Source organism: Crocuta crocuta, unplaced genomic scaffold (genome assembly GCF_008692635.1).
Source record: "Crocuta crocuta isolate KB4526 unplaced genomic scaffold, BGI_CrCroc_1.0 scaffold139, whole genome shotgun sequence".
In the NCBI taxonomy this organism is placed as follows: domain Eukaryota; kingdom Metazoa; phylum Chordata; class Mammalia; order Carnivora; family Hyaenidae; genus Crocuta; species Crocuta crocuta.
Window position 1 is genome coordinate 8,259,695 of NW_027533258.1, and position 13,922 is coordinate 8,273,616.

The following is a 13,922-nucleotide window of genomic DNA, read 5'->3' on the forward strand; positions in this document are numbered from 1 at the left end:
GGAAGGAGTTTAGGTTTTCTTCTGAGAGCAATAGAAAGCCAGCGATGAATCTCAAGCAGGCAAGTTACTCGATCAGATTTGTATTTCTGAACTTCAGAAAGATCATTTTAGAAGCTGTGTGGAAAACGGATTGGATGAAGGCAAAACCAGAGGAGGGGAGACTAATCAGAGGAAGATGATGGAGAGGTGACGTGAAGCCACAGCCACGGTGCATCAGTGATGGGAAGTAGGAGATGGATTTGAAACTTTTAAGGAGTTGGAGTCAAATGGCCTTTGTTAGTGGTTGGATGTGAGGTCAAAGAGGACCACGAAATCTCTTGGTTGATCTCAGATGTGCAGTAGTACCATTCAGCTGAGAGTAAGGCCCTGGAGGAAGAAGAGTAGTGTGGGGAAATGGGGGAGAATTCCAGCTGTTTTGGATACAAGAAATGTCCCAAGGCAGTGAGATATTTATGTCTGGATCTCAGCAGAGAGGTCCCAGCTGGAGCATGGAGCCAGCCCTGGAGGAGGCAAAATTGTCCAGAAAGGCTGTGCAGACTGGGAGAAAAGAGAGTTAAGAGACTTACCTTGTAATGAAGGGAACGGCGGAAGTGGAGACAGCAAAGGAGATTGAGAAAGAACAGGCCAGGGCAGTTGGAGGAAACCACAAGGAAGTGGTGTCTCAGAAGCTCATGACTGAAGGAATTTTAAGGAGGCTTAAATGCTACGTGAAATTTAAGCAAAATGAGACTGCATTTAGCAACAAGGAGTTGAGAGAAGGTGCAGTTCACAGCGGGGAGCACAAGGCAGATTGCAATGCTTTGTTCTGTGAGTTGGATGTAAAGAGGGAGACGGCCAGTGTAGACCACTTTGAGAAAGCTTGGCTGTAAAGGGAAGCAGAAGGATAGAAGAGTAATTGGCAAGGGATACAGAATGGAGATAATGCCTCCCCACTTTTCTGTGCAGAGCTGGGTTGGGGGTTACAGTTGTTTTTAAAATGGAAAAGGCAAAAATGCCTCTATGCAACAAAGAAAGAGCCAGTGGAGACGGTGATTGGGTGACAATTAATGGAGTCTACGAACGAACTAGAGATCAAAGTCTCTACGAACATGGAGTCACTGCCGTACTAATGCCCCACCCCTGCCTGGGAACAAATCCCTTGAACCATGTATTGAAATACGAGCTACAGAATCCAACGTGTACCTTCTGAGATTTGCCTTATTGGCCTCAGGAGAATCAGTGCTCAAAGCTAACAGTCTACAGGTTCAGGCAAGAGGCTATTTATCCCAACCCACTAGCCAGCAAGAATGATGGAGTTTCCCAGCCAAGGAATATTTAGTAACAGAGCACTTAAATACAAACTAAATGCAACCAAGTAATTTATTTCTTTAATGGGATATCTGCTTTTCCTCATGAAGAGAAAACGCTGTGTCCTTGGCTTAGTGATTTGTTGAACTCAAGCATTTTTTCTTACAAAGTAAGTTCAACTGGGGAAAGGCACAGATTTCAGCAAATTCATTTCAGTCAGGACTGTATCCTAGGATATGAAGGGTCGTGATGGGGAGGATGGGCATCAGCCAATGGGCCATAAGGAGGAAGCACTGCCTCAGTGCCATGGAATTGAGCACCAGCCTGGTTGACCAGGGAGCCTGTGTTCATCTAGGCGTCCCACAAGATAGGAGTCAGCAGGCACATTTGGGTGGTGTGTGCTCTTCATTTGTGCACAAGTAGGAAAAGGGGTGGAATGAGGAAATCTTTCAAGAACCCAGCCAATTCCTCTTAGATCCTGTGATCAGAATGGGGGTGCTTGGGACCCCAGATACATAAGGTTCCCTTTCAGGTCCTAGACAGTGCAGAATGCATGATCAGATATAAGATTCTTGGTGACACTCTTTTGGCACCACAGCTCATGTGTTTAGATCCTGTGCTGGAAGAGGTGATGGCTAACATAGTAGGGGGCTCAGAAGTAGGCTTCATCTACCCCTAAACTTCTCCACTTATCCCCAGCCCCACCTCTTCTGGCCTGCTGTGTGGATTAAAATGCCTGCCATTAGATTAGAGCTGTTCCTCTGGCTTAAAAGACTTCATCCCCAGAACCCTGCTGAAGTGTACACATCACATAGGAGAAAAGGAACACTTGAGGGGGGTGCTTTCTCCATATTTTATTCATCCACGTGTCCATTTTTACAATGAATAATTCAATCACTTGCTTATGATCTGAGCTACTTTCACCATGGGAAGCAGAAGACGGGATGCATCAAAGCTAAGTTTTAATGAGGTGGGAAAACACAGGGTATGGAGAGATTCCCACTGCAACTCTTAGAGCATGGAATATGGAAATGAGGAGATGTTTGGAGGATGTGGAATGCCCCTGGGTTCTTGGTGAGATGGAAGACCCAAAGAGGGACAAGATCAGCAAAGCCTAATTTTACTGATTTCTCAACTTTGCCAAGTCCTGAGGCTGCCAGGGAAGAGCCAATAAGAACGAATGAAGGCATCTGACTATATAACTCCATAAAGTCAACAGATGGTTCCATTCAATTCACTGGCTCAAAAAAGCTGTTCAACTGGCTATTTAGTTTGGTTGATCTATTAACTCCAGGAATTATGGTATGGATAGAACAATCTTGCACAATGTATGTATTTTGTAAACCCTGAAGGTTTGAACTAATCAAAGCTTTATGGATTTTCTACTGGGAGCAGAGGAGCCTGGGATATAAGAGTATACCATATTCCAGGATGGTTCTATTCTTTTTTTTATGTTTATTTATTTTATTTTGACACAGAGAGAGAGAGGAGAGAGAGAGAGAGAGAGAGAGAGAGAGAGAGAGAGGAGGAGGAGTGGGAAAGAATTAGAGAGAAAGGGAGAGAGAGAATCCCAAGCATGTTCTGTGCTGTCAGTGCAGAGCCTGACATGGGGTTCAATCCCACTAACTGTGAAATCATGACCTCAGCTGAAATCAAGAGTTGGACGCTTAACCAACTGAGCCATCCAGGTGTCCTAGAATGGTTCTATTCTTAATGTACACTCAAGGGTAACAGGTTAATTTAAGTAGTGGAGTCTTTTATCCTGAAGAAGATGAGAATTCTCCAATTTCTACATCTCATGAAAGGCCTACAGAGCATCTGAACTTCTCAGGCTGTCATATTACGGTTATTTCTAAAACACAGAGAATCCAGTAGGCAGTAGATAAAAGTCAGGTGTGAGGTCTGGAAACCCAGAATGATGTTCATTCACATCAGCCCAGATACTGATCTCTAGACGCAGACCCAGTCTGGAGGCGGTGGGGGAAGTCCAGCTATGGTAACGAGGATGCTCACTGGGGAGACAGTCTGGGGACAGAAGACGCTCGGTTCCCATGCAGACTTGGCTTTTCCCAGAAACCTCTGCTCCATCCTCCAGGAAATAGGAACCAGACTCAAGTTTGGACAAGGTGAAATGAGATTTTGAAGGGCCCTGAAATGCCAAATGCTATGAGCAACATCCTGATTATATGTTATTTTTAGTATCTCAGCTTAGCTAGAAAATCCGTGGGGTCAAGAAACTCTTTTTGTTCCCCCAAACACAATAAAGGCTTATTATTATTATTATTACTATTATTATTAATCCTAAATACTCTATGACCATGGGCGAGGGGGACCTCTGCCCCATGCAGACATTCAGGGGCCCTGGCTCCTTCCACGTGTGGTTCAAGGAATTCTATTTTGGAGTTTGGGTTACAGTCACTAAAGTCAGAGGAAAACTGTAACATACAGTCTTCTAACCAAGCAGGAAGGCAATTATTGGCTCAGTCATGGTCTGATGAGTCTCAAAATCACAACTATTAGACTTTGAACTGTCTCAGGGCAAAAACTATGCGAACATTCATCTTTTTGTCCCCTGAAAGAAATTAGTATGGAGCTAAGCACACAGCTGGTGCTCAATAAATGTTTCACGAAGATGCAAGAGAGTGAATTCATGTGATTCCAAAGCTTAGGAAGCCCAGTGTGGAAGTTCTGTTTCCATCAATCTAGGGTAGAGTCCAGTTTGGGGGGCAGTTTTGTTTTTTCCCCAAACCTCCTGAGCTATTCTGTACAGCCAACTGTCTGGTTGAGGGTTCCTCATTCTCAGCCCTCTTGACATTTGGGGTGGGATAATTCTTTGTCGTGGGGGTTGTTTTGTGCACCAGCATCCCTGGCCTCTATGCATTAGCCGCCAGAAGCACCCCTACCCCAGTTGAGATGATTAGAAATATCTCCAGAGTTGCCCAAATGAGGGGACAGAATCACCTTCAGTTGACCACTGGTCTGGGCCAGCTCTGATTTTATACATGAAGAAACAGAAGCCCAGAGAGGTCAACTCATTTGGCTCAGCACACCAGAGGTTAGCCACAAAGCCGGCACTTCATGTAGGGTATGCAAATCCCACTTTCCTGGGAGCATGTAGGATCCTAGAGCTGGTGGGGGGAGGAGGGGAAGACTTCAGGCTCCGCATCCTATTTCTTAGGACAGAGTCCCTCCTCTGGGAAATTGATAGACATGAACAATCCAAAGCCTTTCTCTGTGGTCCACATCAATGTTTTACCGGCTTTGACTCTGATGTTCTTCCTTGTGACCAAAAGGAATTTCTCTCATTTCTACTCAAGCCCATTTCCTCCCGTCCAAGCCCCTGTACACAGACGACCATAGTTCAGCAAGGTCCTCTGTAAGATCTTCACAGACCTGAAGACGATTTTGAAAGTGTCCCTTTCAGGTATGCCTGTTGACTTTTCCTTAATTTGAGAGGATGAGAGATTAATAAAGAGCTTAGTCTCTTAGGAGGAAGTAAGTGTTCACCAGGCATAGGGCTATCTGATGGGCTTTGGGGACAGGAAGGCAGCATGTGCAAAAATGTGGGAATAGTGAAACCCCAGCGTGGATGTGGGGAACGGTGAGTTTCTCCATATGAATAAAGCGTGGGGTGCTTGCAGCTGGATGGGGAGACAAAGCATAACAACACTTCCCACACTGAGGGGTTTAGAAGGCACATCCAAGGGCAATGGTGCGCCATGAAAAAGTCACATGAAGAAGAGAGGCATAACCAAAGTTTGCTCAAGAGAGACGCTCTGGTCGCAACACAGAGGACAGATTGCCAGAGGGGAAGAAGGAAGAAGGGAGACCAAACAGGTGGCTTTTGCAGATGTGTGCCCCAGAAATCCCCAGAGGCTGAACAGCAATGGAGACAGTGGATTAAGGGAAGAGAAGGGACAGCCTGGAGAGATCTCTGGAGAGAGAACTAATGACCTGAAGTCTGAGTGCATGTTGCAGGGAGGAAGAGGGGAGCAAGCAAGAGGGCACCCAGGTTGGGGGCTTGGGCAGCTGGTAGACAGATGGTGGCATCATTCATTGGGCAGGGTGAGCGGGAGCTGTGGATGGGAAAGCAAGGAGCCACCATGAGCTCAGGTGACTGGCCACTTCTGCGTAGCTGGTGGCAGCTGGTGTGGAGGAAGTAAGAGTGTGTAGAGGTCACTTTATCTGAGATGAGCAGATACAGCACATTGCCTGCTCCCCTGCGGGGAGAGAATATGGCTACAGGAACAAGGAGGGACCAGGAAATGTCCATTTGAATCACCTAGGAGCTTTAAGACCGCCCACCTCCAGAATTTCTGGTGTAATCCTCTGGCGTGTGACTCACTAAGTTTCTAACACACGGCCAGCTTTGAGAACCACTGGTGTGTGGGCACAGAGCCCCCCAGGCTTTGATGCGCACCCCAAGTCTGGAGATCTCATTACAATGCAGATTCTGATTCAGCAGGGCTGGGGTGGGGCCTGGGAACCTGAATTTACAAGGGTTCGGGCGACCATACTCAGAGCATTGAGGGGGTGTCACAAAGTGCTCCTCAGCCCTTGGCTGCACCTTGGAGTCCCTGGGTCACACCCAGGATCAACACAGCAGACACCTCTGGGTGTGAGACCCAAGCATGCAAGAATTGTTAAAGACACCCCGGTGGGGCGCCTGGGGGGCTCAGCTGGACAAGCGTCTGACTTTGGCTCAGGTCATGATCTTGCCATTTGTGGGTTTGAGCCCCGCGTCGGGCGCTGTGCTGAGAGCTCAGAGCCTGGAGCCTGTTTCAGATTCTGTGTCTTCCCCTCTCTCTGCCCCTCCCCTGCTCACACTCTGTCTCTCTCTGTCTCAAACACCGCGGTGCTTCTAAGAGCAGCCAAGGGAACCAGTCAAGAGAGTGAGTGAGAATCATTGATGGAACCCCCAGAGGCCTGCAGGGTAAACACTGGGCTTCCAGCTGCACTGAGCCTGAGCTCCATCCCAGGGAGGGCCTGCTGGCCTCCATCCTGCCTTATTCTGGCTGGGTAGCAAGAACCTTCTAGTGCCAGGGAGTGTGGGTCCCAGGCATTCGCTGAGTTAAGGCCACGCGGGCAGCGCACTGCGTGGGCTGAAGGACATGGGGCTTACGGGGACAGCAGACAGGTCTTAGACACATACATGTAATGAAACATTGCTGGGCCGCAGCAGAAGTCTGTACGGGATCAGGAAGGACACAAAGCGGGGTGTGACCATCCGGCTTTCTGTGGGACGTATCAGGGGACAGCAGCTGGGGGGATAAAGGGGGACAGGGAGGGGATGCGAATCTCAGGATGGTCCAAAGCGAGGTACTAATGAGTGACAGGTCTGCATCCGGCGCACGGGCAGGAGGCAGTCAATATTGGGGGGGGGAGGGGCAGCACAGGGCTGTGGGAACAAGTGCCAACGCCCCCAGTCAGTCCCTCTGGGCTGAGATCCACGCCCTCATTTACTGGGACTGGAGGCAAGTCTCTTGCCACCTTCTCCGTGTCCTCGTGGGTAGAAGGAACGGAACAATGGCACCTACCCATGTACAAACCACAGCCCCCAGTATGGGGTGGCCGAGCAGGTGATAGGTTTCTATTATACACAGTTTGCGGACCCAGAGAGGAGGAGGCGCGGACACAAGGAGGCGTTTGGGTCCTGAGCCAGAACAAGGAGAAGCTTCCAGCTTGTTCCTTCTCATTCAACACATCCTACTCACGACTCGGCGACTCCTTCTCAAGGCAACTGGCCCGGGCTGGGTCCGAGCCAGAGAATTTGGTGGGTGGGTGGGGCAGGGGAAGGGGTGCCCCACTGCTGCCAAGTTCAGAGAGGAAAAGGAGGGGCGGGATGGTCCTTACCATGACACAAAGCAGCATGGGTCCCCGGATGATCCACCAGATTTTCTTGTTCCTGTTCGTTCCCCAGCACCTACGGCCAAGAGCAGGTAGGAGATGGCTTAAAATGGAGACAAGGTCGAGTGTCTCATGCCCCCTGGAAGAAGGATGCTCGCACTCGAGACGGACTTCCCACCCACGATTCTCCTGAGCGTGGAAGAGGGAAAAAAAAACAGGATTAAAACCCCTTCCTGTTAGTATGGTACCGTCGACTTTTCTTACCAGTAAACTGTTCTTCGACGCAACTAGCTTGGTGTGTGACCTTCTACACTTTTCTCCACGTTCATACAAAAATAAATTCTTTTTTCCCCCCAAAAGTAAATTATTAATTATGCACAGGGGACTTTTGGTATTGATTATTTGGAGGCGGGGGGTGGGGGTGGGAAATAGAATCACGTGGCATACGTTATTCGCAGCAGGCTTACCAATATGCTGTTGGGAGTCAGTCCCGAGAAACCAAAAGATAGGGTAACCCGCCTGCTTTTTTCAGTGGTCTCCATAATATTCCACAATACAGGTACGCCACAATTTGCTCACGGCTTCCCATATTGGTGGATGTGCAGGCACATTTGCTTTTGTTTCGTTGGAGTTATTTTTTAATTGATATGACATATATATAAACATTATATTAGTTTCAGGTGTATAACGATGACTCGATAGCTGTATATATTTCAGAATGACTGCCACGATAAATCTAGTTAACGTCCATCACCACACATAGTTACAAATATTTTTTCTTGCAGTTGGGACTTGCTTAGGGGCACCTGGGTGGCTCAGTCGGTTGAGTGTCCGACTTCGGCTCAGGTCATGATCTCACGATTTGTGAGTTTGAGCTCTGCGTGGGGCTCTGTGCTGACAGCTCAGAGCCTGGAGCCTGCTTCAGATTCTGTGTCTCCTCTCTATGCCCCTCCCCTGCTCGAGCTCTGTCTCTCTCTCAAAAATAAATAAACATTTAAAAATTTTTAAATAGACTTGCTTAGGGGTGCCGGGGTGGCTCAGTCGCTGGGTGTCTGACTTTGGCTCGGGTCATGTTCTCACAGTTCATGAATTTGAGCCCTGAATCAGGTTCTGTGCTGACAGCTCAGAGCCTGGAGCCTGCTTCAGATTCTGTGTGTGTGTCTCTCTCTGCCCTTCCCCTGCTCACATTCTGTGTGTCTCTCTCTCTTCCCCAAAAACAAATTTTAAAAAAAACATTAAAAAAATAAATAAAATAGACTTGCTTAGCAACTTTCAAATATACAATATAGTATTATTAACTCACCGTGCTGTTTCCATGTTATACTTCATATACCTGGGCCTTATTTATTTTATAAGGAAGTTTGTACCTTTGACCACCTTCACCCATTTCAGTTTGCTTTTTTGCCCCACACTGTGAACAATGACACAATAACCAATTGTGTACCCCTATCCTTACATATTGAGGGTCACTGCTAACCTAGGCGGCCAATTTTTGCGTTAATTTGAGCAAATTTTTATCTCACGTGCATGTATAACTAAGCTAATAAACTCATTACTATAAGAAAGGTCTTTGATTTTTTAGTCTACATTCCTAAATCTATTCTAGATAGCCAAAATGGAAGGGGGTGGATATTCTCTTTGGGAAAATGGCATAAAGCCTTGTATCTAGGCATATCTTAGAATTCCTGGCTATGAGCAGGTGAAAGCAGGTGTGAATTTCCTACCCTGTGTTCTCCAGCTGGGCGCGAGCTATACTCCAGGGCCCCACAAACAGCAGCGGGAAGGCTGGGGAGAAAACAGGGAAATGCAGTTAGGGGCTGGTTGACTAAACCCGCCTGCCTCCCACCCCAGCCCGATGGGCCAAGCGCATCTGGTTAAAACTTCTAAAAGCCCAAATATTACAGGGCTGCAGGCTGAGATCTGGAGAGACCCGGGTGGCACAGAGCCCATCTGTTGTTTGACTGTCCCACAAACCAGGACGTGGAGAGGAGAAAACATTTGCCACATGTTGCAAAGCAGCTCAGAGGAAATCCAAGATGTTAACCAAAATCTCCCAAGTTGTAGGTCAAGGGCATTTCCTCTGAATCCTGCAGCTGCACATTCTCTTAAGAGTTTGTGGCAACAGGGGTTCTGGGTTCTAGATCCTGTCTTTTTTTTTTTTTTCTTTTTTGTAATTTTTAAAATCTTTACTTATTTTTGAGCTAGGGATAGACAGAGATAGAGTGTGAGAGGGGGAGGAACAGAGAGAGAGGGAGACACAGAATCTGAAGGAGGCTTCAGGCTCTGAGCTGTCAGCACAGAGCCTGATGTGGGGCTCAAACCCATGAGCCATGAGATCATGACCTGAGCCAAAGTCTAATCCCATCTTGAAGACTCAGTTGGTGTTATGGATTGAATGTTTGTGTCCATCCCCCCACTCCCCCGACCATGTTGAAGCCCCAGCCCTCAGTGTGATGCTAACAAGAGGTGGGACCTTTGGAGGTAATTAGGTTTCAAGGGGTGAGTAGGCATCATGATGGGATTAGTGTCCTTGTAGGAAGAAACCAGAGTGCTCTCTCTCACTCTCTCTCTCTCTCTACCCCCCTCGCCCCCCTGCCATGTGAGGCTACATTCAGAAGCCAGCTGTCTACAAGCCAGGAAGAGGCCCTTGGCACCCTGGTCTCAAACTGCCTGGACTCCACAACTATGAGAAATAACTGTCTGTTCGTTAAGCCATAAAGTCTATGCATTTCATCATGGCGGCCCAAGCAGGTGACTACAGCTGAGGACGGGGTGAGAGGAACGGCATCTGATTCTACCAAAAACCGTGTCGATTTTTTGAACACATGCATTGGGTCTACAGCGCTTGTGCTTCTCTGTGCATGTACACACCCCCCCTTCAGTCTCTTGCCCCTGAGGAGTTAATCCATCCCAGATGGCCCTCCAATTGGGAAACCAAAGGATCTATCTGGCTCATATGCTCTGATGGGCTCCTAGGAGAAGCTGGGGGTTCAGGTCACTCACCCCAACCCACCAGCATGTATCTGGGCCACAGCTGTCTCTCAGAGAGCACGGTGGGCTCCAGCAGCGCGTGGAGGTAAAGGCCTTCGACCAGCAGCCATGAGTAATTGGCGCCCACGAAGTAGTGCAGCAGGAACTGGGCGGAGCGGCAGGAGACAGATATCTGAGGAGGACAGAGCACCTGAGGGTGAGGCCAGGCCTTCCTGTGTGGACCCAAGAGGGTGGAGAAGGGCCGCCCCCACGCATAGCCCTCCCTCTTCACCCCCTCACTCCCAAATGTGCTGACCATCTCAGAGAGGCTGGCCACAATACCAAAACGGGAAGGAGGGCTTCCTGTAGGTTTCAAAGCCCAGTCTTTTCCTTAAAATTCTAGACATGTGTGGACAAACAAAAACAGAGAATTCACTGGCGCTGTTTCCCTAAAGGGAACCCTGACAGGTATGTTTTCTGATTTTGGTTCAATTAAGCTAGAAACCAGAAACTAAAAAAATAAATAAATACATAAAAATCTTCATACGATTGGAAAGGAGGAAAGAAATTTCTAAATAACCCAGGAATCAAAAAAGGAATAAGGATAAAAATTAGAACTTATTTCTGACCCAGATGAATGGAAAATACTGCATATCAAAATGTGTGGTATGCAGCTAATACCACACCTAGAGCAAAACCTGTCTTCTTAAATGCCTTAATTGAAAAACAAAAAGCCTTGGAATCAGTTATCTTAAGTATGTTGGAAAAAGAGCAGCAATTTTAACCTAAGGAAAGGACAGGGAAAGGAAGTGTAAAGATTAAAGCAGAAATTAATGAAACAGGGAACATAACATAGAGAGAATCAGCAATGCCAAAATTTGCATCCTATGGAATATCCAGTAAAACTGGAAAACTGGTAAGGATGATCAAGAAGGAAGAAAAGAGAGCAAAATTATAAGTAGTCAAAATCAAGGATGCAAAAAGCAAATATTGCCCTAGCTACAATGGTAAGATCTTAAAAGATCTTAAGAAACTATAAACACTATTATGGCAAGAAATTTTAAAAGTTAGATGAGGCACACAAATTCCTAGAAAAACACAAGTACTAAAGCTGACACAAGAAGAAATAGAGAATCTGAACAGAAGAGTTGAAACGAGTCCATAATTAAAAGCCTTCCAACAAAGAAAACTCTAGACCCCAAGTGGCTCCACTGGAGTGATCTATATTTAAAGAAGAAAAATACTCATCTTAAATAAATTATTCCAGAGAATGATAAACAGATAACAAGCCTGATTTGTTTAAGTAAGCATAAACGTAATCTTCATCACAAGAAAATTACTCACTGAGGCAGACGACAGAATGCTAAACGAAACAGACTCAGCTAACGAATCCAGCAATATAAGAAAAAGAGTAATATATCAGAACCGAGTTGGGTTTATTCCAGGAGTGCAAGGTTAATTTAACAATTAGTTAATTGTTACTGCAATGGAATAATGATCGTTATTAACAGGATAAAAGTAAAAGCATGCCAACAGAAGCACATTTCAATGTGGAAAAGCTTTGCTTCTCTAAAAATTAGTAATAATAGTTTTAAAAAGACTGATCTGGTTCAGTTCTTTGGTTCACAGATGAAGAAATTTCCCATCCAAGGGCACACAGCAGTCCCACGGTGGAGTCTTGTTTGCTAATTTCCTTCACCTGCCCCACTCTCAGGAGGTTTGGGGTTTTGGGGTGCTTTGGGGGGGGTTGCTTTTAGTCAGATGATGCCTCTCTGACCAGAGGCTTTTGACACCCCTTTATCTCTCTCTTGCCTTTCCCAGTGCCCCCTCCCCACCCCACGATTCCCAGCACTGATCTACTGGCTGGGAGACTACGGTAGGGAGGGACATACCTCCGATACGAAGGACATCCACTTTTTGTCACTGTTGGGCCTCCTGGAATAAGAGTTGTAGAAAATGGCGTCCTTCACCAGCACGGCCAGGGCTCTCAGGATGAAAGAAGCAAACAGGTTCATGTGGATGTAGTTGCGTGTGCAGTGGAGTTTTCTGTGCGGGGAAAAAAACCAAGTGTCTTCCCTCAGGACAGAATGGCTCCAACCAACAGGTGTGTGCCCAAAACACCTGGGTCCCTATCACTAGGAGGCAGACATTCATAGTATAGACTCCAATGCTGCACAGGTGGGTTATGCGATTTTCCCCGTGCCTCATTTCCCTCATCTGGAAAATGGGGATAACATGTACACCTTGAGTAAAAATTGAGAGATTGAGGCAGAAGGGTTAAGCCAGCTGTCCAGCGTCTGAGAGAAGTACGTGGTGGAGCTGAGATTCGGACCCAGACACTCTGAGGCCAAAGCACAGCTCTCCAAGGCTCTACTGCCTGTAAGGACAAGAGCACTTACTTCACGGATTGCAGTAGTAACAATCTGTTTTTGGGTGCAAAGTACTCACACAAGTACCTACACATAGTAAGTGCCCAGAAAATGTCAGCTCTTGTTACCTCACTCCTCACCCACCTGAAGCCTCCTGCAGGCTCCTTTTTGGTGCTGGTTGGTATAAAATTGTGTGTCCTTGATCTCTCTAGACAAAAGGACCCTTTTCTGTCACTGTGCTCTCACAGCCCTGCCTATATACCCCCTGCAGCACACACCTGCCTGGCTTTCGAGCTACTATTACTTTTTAAATTTCTAAACAGTCCTTGAGGCAGTTGTTTTATTATTTATGCATCCTTCTCCCTAATTAGATGGGGTACCACTCACGGGCAGGGACTGGATCTTGCTCTTTCCACACTAGAGGCAAAATGGACATCTGGTCAACCTAGGCTTAGCTAAAGCAGATACTTAGCTGGGTAGTTACTTTCTCCTGGCTTGCTTCTGGGGCTTTGGGAAGGTGAGTGGAGGAGGTCATGGACAGCAGGGGCTACAGGCTATGGAATTCTCCCGCTGCTCAAGAATTGCTCTCTGGATGGGGTATATGGTCCTGACTGTGCTCTAGGGAGCCAGAGAACATCTTGGGATTGAGGGTTTAGAGAAGCCCATGTGGGGACCTGTTCTGGAGCTGGCATCCGGTCTCCACATGCCCATCTAGGTCTCCTGCATCTGTGTCAAATGCTCACTCTGCCACATTATACTCAGTTATGTTCCCAAATGGGTGAGGCCAAAAGGCAGGCTTGGAGGGCTCTTTAGGGCCTCTGTCCATAAACATCTCACTTGGATGATTTCTGAAAACATGGTTTAGTAAAAGGCACTCGGGCTGTGGATTCTGAAAGACAGTGTAAGGGAATGAAAATACTCAGGCTCTGGACTGCCTGGTTGCAATCCTGCCCCCATCACTCACTGGCTGTGTGACATTGGGCAAGTTACTTGATTTCCCCATAGTTCAGTCAACTCGCTTATGAAATGGGGCTAACAGAATGCTAATCAACTACGGTTAGAATTAACCTCAATTCTGATTAGGAAGACATTTAAATGGCTTGATGCATGTAACGTGTTTAGAAGAGTGCCTGGCACCGGAAAAGCATTCAAGTGACTAATAGTTAATTGGAGTCCGAGGGCCCTGGGTTAAAATCACAGCTCTACCACTCGCTAATTGGCTTTGGACAAGTTTCTTCATCTCTTCTGTAAAAATCATGCCTCCGATAGGGCCGGGCACACAAGAGGTTATCCAGTCCCAAAGTGGCTAAGCCAGAGTGAAGACTCCCAGAGTCCAGTTCGAGCTGTGCTTCTCACTGGACCACTACTATCCATTTCCCATCCACCTGCACGGTGGGGTTGATCCCTTCCCGCTCTGATGGACCGTGACGTCGTTCAAGCCCAGTCTTC

General features: G+C 47.1%; 1 protein-coding gene across 1 annotated transcript in view; it reads right to left on the bottom strand.

Annotated features, from left to right (window-relative positions):
* The window catches only part of GLP2R (glucagon like peptide 2 receptor), a 51,791-nt gene that overhangs the window by 16,899 nt on the left and 20,970 nt on the right, over window positions 1-13,922 (bottom strand). Inside the window, exons 6-9 of the mRNA XM_077746842.1 lie at window positions 11,997-12,150; window positions 10,138-10,297; window positions 8,859-8,919; window positions 7,141-7,210 (exon numbers count right to left, since the gene is read on the bottom strand). Of these exons, the coding sequence (XP_077602968.1) occupies window positions 7,141-7,210; window positions 8,859-8,919; window positions 10,138-10,297; window positions 11,997-12,150 (445 nt within the window). The remainder of the gene's footprint in view (window positions 1-7,140; window positions 7,211-8,858; window positions 8,920-10,137; window positions 10,298-11,996; window positions 12,151-13,922) is intronic.